This window comes from Mytilus galloprovincialis, chromosome 9, assembly GCF_965363235.1.
Source record: "Mytilus galloprovincialis chromosome 9, xbMytGall1.hap1.1, whole genome shotgun sequence".
Classification (NCBI taxonomy): Eukaryota; Metazoa; Mollusca; class Bivalvia; order Mytilida; family Mytilidae; genus Mytilus; species Mytilus galloprovincialis.
In genome coordinates this window covers 76,280,466-76,288,730 of record NC_134846.1, presented here as the reverse complement: position 1 = coordinate 76,288,730, position 8,265 = coordinate 76,280,466, and the positions used below count along the sequence as shown (strand labels likewise).

Here is an 8,265-nt window from a genome sequence, read left to right as displayed (position 1 = left end):
AAGGAACCTGTTTGCAAAAACATTTAATCTTTTTTTTTATGACTACCAGGTATGTGAAAATCAGAGTTGATGTAGATATTTTATACACTTGTTTTGTAGACAATTTCAATTTGGTAAACCAAACAGTACATTTCCTTCAGATAACCAACCTTTACTTGTGTTCTGTTTAGGCCCTTTTGGTTTTACGTTTCCAAACTTAAGTTGTGTCATTGGCACCCATACCACATATTCTGATATCTATTTAGGTCTCATTTGTACCTGAAGATTATTCCAGAAACACATGTTGTGAATAATGAAAGCGTATTAAACATTACTTGTCAAGACAGTCTGTCATACTACTGGAGCAAAACAGCATAGCTAGAGTAGTCCACAACTCATTGAAATACAAAACATTCCAGGAGTTTTTCCAACTTTTTGAGATTTGACACTGACAGAACTGTACAACAACCAATAAATTTCAAATTGAGAAGATCTTGATCTTCAGTCTATTCAAATCAATTTTTCCGCTATCCCTTTGAATAGAGAAACACACTTACGCGTCTGTATAAAGAAACTCAAAGACATTTATTAACTTACAACAAGGGCGTTCACCCTGCTGATATTTTTTATCTATAATGAAAGAGGGCAATGCTATGTCTGACAATTAACAAGAAAAAAAAAAGACGCCAAGCTTATAATCGTCCATTAACACATAAAGACTTCCAGCTTTCTATACAATGGCAACAACAACAGTCACAAACTTGTCTGAGAGCTCCAGGAATTCCACATCTAAAATAGAAAGAAGTATAACATTTACAACGAGAATGTCAGAAATTCAATATGCAATAAGTATCTTATTCAAATTTCTCTTTCAATTTTCTTTCATTCGTTTTTTTCTTGAGCTGAAGACTTTTTTTCGTGTGTTAAGAACATCAATCTCTGACTTTGGGTTAAAATGTGTCCGATTCTGTTGTCTGCTCTATGGTCAGGTTGTTGTCGCTTTGACACATTCACCATTTCCATTCTCAAGTTTATTTAAACATATTCATGTAAATGTACATAGCAGATCCTATTCATTTTTAGTCTGTTTTGTGGTTGTAGACACAATCATAACATTATTCAAATAGAAAATCATTGAAATGTGTGGTTTAAGTTTCCAATAATTTGCCTAATTTTGTTGAAAATTTACTCTGCTGTGGCAGCCATCATGGTAGGGGACCATGTATTAAGCATTCATATAATATAACACAATTCAGTTTAATGACATGAGTGCACGTGCTGAAATGTCTCGCCTGATTTTATTCTGAAGACACATGAAATCCCCTCATTTCAAACATGAGAAAATGCAGGTTTAAGTCTGAAATATTATCTTCTTAAATAGAAATTCTACAAGCTAATCATTGTCTTCATTTGACATCTGATTTGAGCATAAGAACACGTTTGCAGTTCCAGATCGCACGACTATATACAACATCATAAGAACATTCCAGTAAACAAGCACTTTCTCACCTCCCAAATATCAGTGACAAATAACATATTTACACTATCATTATTAGTCAGATAAACCCTGCTAGACAGACACATATTCCATACAAAAGATATTACTGACATATTGCTTTAAGTTACAGACAAAACAAGAAAAAACTGAACTCTGTGAACCCTGTCTGACAGAGATGTTTATATTTACCAAATATACTGTTTTCTTACTCCTAATTTTAAAAAAAAATCTGTATATACGATATGAGGAATCTAGGTCTTCTACCTTCTGAAATATTTAGTTTAGTTTATACAAAAATTTGTAAGGGTTCCACGGAACCCAGTGTCTCGCCTACTTTTGCGGTTAATCACAGACTCAACAAAAATGAGGAAAATCATCAATAAAAATTTCCCTCTCGATACTGTCTTTTGATTGAAAGAAGCTTCCAAGTTTGGTAAAGTATAAGTAAAATACGGAAAAAGTGATTTTTTTTTTTTTACAAAATTTACTTCTGAATAATATCTTATGATCAAAAACAAGCTTTTGTCTAAGTTTGGTAGAAATCCAGGATAGTTTAAGAACATTATAAAAATTTTAAAAACTTAAACCACAGAGTGAATGTTTTGTTTCAGGCAAAAAAACTAAGTCCATTTATAAGTAAAATACGGAAAAGTGGCAATTTATTTTTACAAAATTTTCTTCTTGATACATTCTTATGATCATAAACAAGCTTCTGTCCAAGTTTGGTACAAATCAAGGATAGTTTATGAAAGTTATTAAAATTTTAAAAACTTTAACCACAGAGTGAATGTAATGTTTCCTCGCAGAAAAACTAAGTCCACTTATAAGTAAAATACGGAAAAAATGGAATTTTATTTTTACAAAATTTACTTCTGGATATTTTCTTATGATCATAAACAAGCTTCTGTTCAAGTTTGGTAGAAATTCAGTATAGTTTAAGAAAGTTATTAAAATTTCAAAAACTTTAACCACAGAGTGAATATTTGTGGACGCCGCCGCCGACGACGATGCCAACGACGATGCCAACGACGACGGAATGTAGGATCGCTTAGTCTCGCTTTTTCGGCTAAAGTCGAAGGCTCAACAAAAAGTTTGAAATGATGCCGCTGATAAGCATCCCTATGTCTCACATCTTCTTTGACATCAGCCACTGACCAGACAAAAACAAATGAAATTCATGCACCATTTTTGTCATGGAGATATTACCATACAAAATTAGGCAGATACTTTTGGATGATGTCTTACCCCTTTATCAGAGGGTTCAGACATTTGCCCCTTCACTGGGGCATTCCACATGTTAGGCATATGATCACCAAGAGGACCAGGATTAAAAGATGGTGGCAACGAGTTTCCGGCACACTTCAGGAAATTCATATCTACATTACTCTGAAAATAAAAAAATACATGTATTAGAATCTACTCAGCAGGATATTTTTTTAGCTTTTCATTTGCACAATTAATGAATAAAATAAATATTTTTCACATATTTTTTTGATCAAAAGTACAAACTTTAATTCTTTAGACCTAAAAACTAGATACGTTATGAAGAGAAATGATTTTTACATTCCATGTACATTTTCAAAATGTTTATATTTCAAATGCTGGATAATAATTAGTGTGCATCCTTTTTATAATGTTTCTTTTTCTTTTTTTTTATTATGATGGGTAATAGTAGATTTTATTGAAGGTGTTCATTTTAAAAGAAATGAATATATTGGACTTACCTCAAATGATTTATCAACTGGACCATTCATGAAATCGGTGTTGTTTTGTAAAGATGGTGGAGGACCATCTTCCATTTGAGGTGTAGGTGATCCATGGGATATCACAGAGGAGGTTATGATGGGAGGGTTCGACACCGAAGTCATTACATCAGAGCTCACAGGATTCCACTGCATACTTAACTCTAAATGGAGACAAAAGTTTATGTTTAAAATGTTTAATTTATATAATTCTTGAAACTTTATAATTGGCTCATTGTTGATTTGTATAATGTGATGATTAGCAAAGTATAATGTGAGTATTTCATGAAGTCTTTTAACATTTCATTCATAGCAAAAATGCAACATAAGTTGGCGTTTCCTAATGCCAAAGCATTACAATAATAAATATGATTCATAATTCAAAAGCATTACAATAATAAATATAATTGTTAAACCTATATTTATTCAAAGCTTTTCATTTCAGATTTAAAGACAACTTTTACTGTAACATGTGTAATACACTTTTTATTATAAATTTTAAATGTCAGTTAGGTCATTCAAGACAGATGATTAACCCATGTAACTTTAAAAGTGAAGATAATTATTCTTTTACAAATAGTGACTTGGATAGAGAGTTGTCTCATTGGCACTGATACCACATCTTCTTATATCTATATATAGTCAGGTTGGATTGATTTTTTTTCAAAAAGTTGACAGATTCTTAAAAATGTTTAAGCATATTATCGAATCTTAATTTGGTAGGATGGTAGTAATTGTTTGTAGAAGATAATTCAATGCTACCATTACCAAGTTCTACTAACCTGAAGCAAGGTTCCACACTGCTGTTTTATAGTCAGTAGTGAAATTATTTGTCATACTGTTGACTTGACCAGGTCCACCAGGTGCTCTCCGCTGAGCCCTTTCACCACCAATGGGCCGTAAATGCTTCCGATCGTCTCCCTTGATTGGTTCCATCATAGGAGGAGGTGTGGCAGGCAAAGGCGATACAGAACTTGGAGGTACTGGTCCAGGTGAGCTACCGTCTACTACTGAAGAAAATAAAATAGATAAAGTTTACTTTTTGTACCCAATTTTTGTTATCTAATGATAATGCAAATAATTTTGTTAATTCAGAGATTATAGTCAGGTCTTTATTAAGGTGAATATTGCGTCTGTATGAGAATAATTTGCATTTCATTATCCAATACATATAACTGAATGCATATTTTCCTAATATTGTAATAATTAATCTCACATTCGTGTTTTGTTTTAAAAAATTGCAATAATAAACAAACCCAATAATATCTTAATTTACAGTATATCAACAAGGATTTTTCTCATCAAATAAGTTGGAAATAACTGAGGGCTATTCCAGAAAAAAATATATGGGGGGGGGGGGGGGTTGGAAGGCAGTTTTTGTCAGCACCCACCACACAGACAATTGTAATTGAGAATTATAGTGCATTATAGTGTGAAAAATTGCTCTGATACCCATCACCCATCTATTATTAATACAATGTGCCTTCCAACCCCCCCATACATTTTTTTCTGGAAAAGCCCTGAGCAGGAAGCACAATGAACAATATAAATATTTGTCAAAAATCCACTTAAAAACAGAATATACTCATCCCAGAGTTACCTTAACCAAACTGACAGACATAAAATTATAGAACTATATAATTAGTGAAGTTATTTAAAGCAAAATCATAAAAAAAGATATAAGAAAAACTATTATTCTTACAAATATCTTTGATGTCAATTTCCTTTTCAGTTTTGCAAATATGGAACCATAAACTTTGATCAAGATTCATTTCATAATGCTTCAATCTGGACACAAATTATTGAGTATACACATGTTATTATTTCAGCTACAAATATTTTAATACAATTGAATATTAACCTTTTTTATATCTTAAATTTGTTTTATTCTGTATGTTGTACTAACCTTTAGGAATAACTCCCATTACTGGGGCACTATTAGGTCTTCCTGTTTGTAGTGGTGAAAATGGTCTTGGTTGTATATTTTGGGGGCCTGGTACAAACCCCCCTGGTCCACTTGATGGTGGTACAGGTGGAGGTGGTCCCTGAGCCTGACCACTAGCAACAAACTGACTTATTAGACTAGCAAACTCTTGTTGTGATATCATACTTTGTGGGTTCATACTTGGAGAATTACTTGGTCCACCTAAAATATATTTATAATTCATCATCAGTGTTCCAGTTTTTTTCCATCTTTCCTACTTCCGTCACTGGACAATTTGATATGTGCTGTATATCACTAGCAGAGAAAAAATGTAAACTACAGTTTACTGCTCATTTGGTTAAGAATATTGGTTGTTGCCATAAACAATAATTCACAACTGAGGTTATATATGAATAATTTTCCTACAGTCTGACAGTTAACAGACCGTTTAATATATTTATATAATATAAAATGTACCAGTCATGTCAATTGACAGTTTGTTATTGACAATAATTCTACAAGAGGATCAGAGATCAGTCAATTCCAACAATTAAATAATATACAATCCTACCATTTTTTCAATATTTTACATTTGAAACTCACTTGAGGAAAGTATTATGCATATACATTTATTAGTTAAAAAGAATGCCTCATATAGTGATTCATGTCCAGTATGGTCTATATTGATGTAAATGTAAACACATAAACAAACACAGATTATGAAGTGAAAATCTTACCAGGTTGGTTATTAAAGAGTTGTGCTAAATAGAGAGACTGTAGATACATTGCAGGGGGTATATTCTGTCCTTGTGGTTGTCCTGGCTGCCGTGATGTGAAGTCAGGAGCATTTGGATTCAATGTACTTTCAATCTTGGGTAAAGTAAGTGGTTGATTTGGAGTGGTATATTCATCTTTACGAGGCTGCAACTGACCAATAGAATGACTAGGTGGAGACAGTTCTCCCTGATTTCTTGGAGATATTACTGGTGACTGGTTAGGCATTCTGTAGCCTGGAGCTCTATTCAGTTCATTCTCTCCAACACCAATTCTTACTGGTTGCATTCCTTGCATTCCAACAAAGTTGTATATTCTTTGAGCCTCCATTTCCTGAGGGGTCATAGGTCTTATATTTGTTGGTCTATATCCTGGAGCTTTGGCCTGGAGAGCTGCATCTGATTTGCCTCCCATCTGGCCAGGTAAACCAGAACTTTCAGACATTGGACTATTTCCCATTGAGGCGACAACCCCAGCTGCAGCAACGCTTGCAAAATTCATACGTTCTGCTGATTCATCTCTCTTGAGAAACTGATCAGCTACATTGCTAAATGAATTATTAAAGGGTGAAAACGTTCCATGTGGAGCATTTGTTGATTGCACTGGACCATTAGACATTGATTGTTGTTGGTTACTAACTATTGGCAGTGGTTCATTCTTTTGATTAGGCGGTCGCTGTAAAACTTTAACCATGGGTGGACCTGGGGATCGAGGCATATCTAATTTGCTCGCAGAAAATATTGGTGATGGACTTGTTGTAACCTTGCTTGAAGAGCATGCAAAAGTATAAGTCAGACTGTTATTGGTACTAGTTGTTGGTGGATTCGAAAATATAGGTTTTTTACTCTCCATAGGGAAAAGTTGTCTAGTGACATTTTTATCCTGGTTTAATCCTGCTGGAATAGACGATGTTGATTTCTGTTGATTTCTTCGAGGTGAAGTAATAGTAGATGTAGTTGGAGGTCCACCCCAAACACCAATACTAGCTGGAAGTGTTGCCAGTCGAACATTTGAAGCCTGTGACCTTAATCCTGACCTTCCACCACCAGATGACCTTGAAGACGATGTAACAACAGTAGATGAAACAGAAGAACTGACACTAGAAGTGGTTGGTACGGAAGTATCAATACTAAAATACATGGACTCCTTTTGTGGGGGTTGTTTATTAGTATACTTTGGTATCAACTCGTTTAATTCTTTTTCAGGATCAGATACCAATGCCATTATCAAAGCATGTGCCTGCTTAGTGCCTTCAGGTGGTCCTCTGAAGAAGAAAAAAATCAGCTGTTATATGAATGATTATCAAACAATTGACTTCTAACCTACCAAATTTAGATTTAAAATTATTTGTTTTTTTTTATCCCCAAAACCTATCTATCCTATCACAATTACCACAATAAAATATAATGCAGAAGCATGTGATTTTCAAAGTCTATATGACCTATAAAAGATCAAAATATTGCTCAAATCCAGGACTTCATTTCTACACATTACAGTTTAATAATCAGGAATGTTTTACGATGCCGTGTTGTTTCTAAATATCTTTTTTTTTTTGGAATTAAGATCTTTGTGGATGACAGTTACTCTTTAGTTCTTAATTGATAAAAATGACAATATTTAAGGTCAAAATGCAGTTCTTCGTGTTAAAAATATATTTCGCAACTTTCAGGATAACAATGCTCCTTTTCATAGCTTTTAAAGTTTAGGTTGTAATCATCCCTTCATAAATTTTACGGACGCCATCACATGGTGGTTGACTGTTCTGGAATAACCCTTTCACAGTTGATATCGGATATGTTCGTTACTTCGTAACTACAATCCCCTTCCCTTTCATGAATGTGACCTAGAGTGAATAAGACTATTTACCGGATTTGTTATAACATGAGCAACACACCAGGTGCCACATGTGGAGCAGGATCTGCTTACCCTTCCGGAGCACCTGAGATCACCCCCAGTTTATGGTGGGGTTAGTGTTGCTTATTCTTTAGTTTTCTATGTTGTGTCATGTGTACTATTGTTTGTCTGTCTTTTTTATTTTAGCCATGGAATTGTCAGTTTATTTTCGATTTATGAGTTTGACCGTCCCTCTGGTATCTTTCGTCCCTCTTTTTTAAAATATTCACAGTAACATGTAAACGTAAACAAAATTGTAAGTGTTTTGGTTTATATTCAGATTCTTTAATTCATAAACAAGAATGTGTACATAGTACAAGGATGCTCCACTCGCACTATCATTTTCTATGTTTAGTGGACTGTGAAATTGGGGTCAAAACTTTAATTTGGAATTAAAATTAGAAAGATCATATCATAGGGAACATGTGTACTAAGTTTTAAGTTGATGTAACTTT

The 8,265-nt window shown here is 33.7% G+C and overlaps 1 protein-coding gene across 3 annotated transcripts in view; it reads right to left on the bottom strand.

The window, feature by feature from the left end:
- Nucleotides 1–563: 563 nt before the first annotated feature.
- LOC143045977 (ankyrin repeat and KH domain-containing protein 1-like) overlaps nucleotides 564–8,265 on the bottom strand; it is a 34,045-nt gene continuing 26,343 nt past the window's right edge. For 2 of the 3 annotated variants that reach the window (XM_076218878.1, XM_076218880.1), the window contains exons 29-34: nucleotides 5,881–7,181; nucleotides 5,126–5,365; nucleotides 4,002–4,229; nucleotides 3,202–3,383; nucleotides 2,723–2,863; nucleotides 564–768 (exon numbers count right to left, since the gene is read on the bottom strand). In XM_076218878.1, coding sequence (XP_076074993.1) covers nucleotides 733–768; nucleotides 2,723–2,863; nucleotides 3,202–3,383; nucleotides 4,002–4,229; nucleotides 5,126–5,365; nucleotides 5,881–7,181 — 2,128 coding nt within the window. In that variant the 3' untranslated portion in view covers nucleotides 564–732. Of the gene's footprint in view, nucleotides 769–2,683; nucleotides 2,864–3,201; nucleotides 3,384–4,001; nucleotides 4,230–5,125; nucleotides 5,366–5,880; nucleotides 7,182–8,265 lie in introns of all 3 variants that reach the window. The other variant, XM_076218879.1, reaches the window with a different exon arrangement.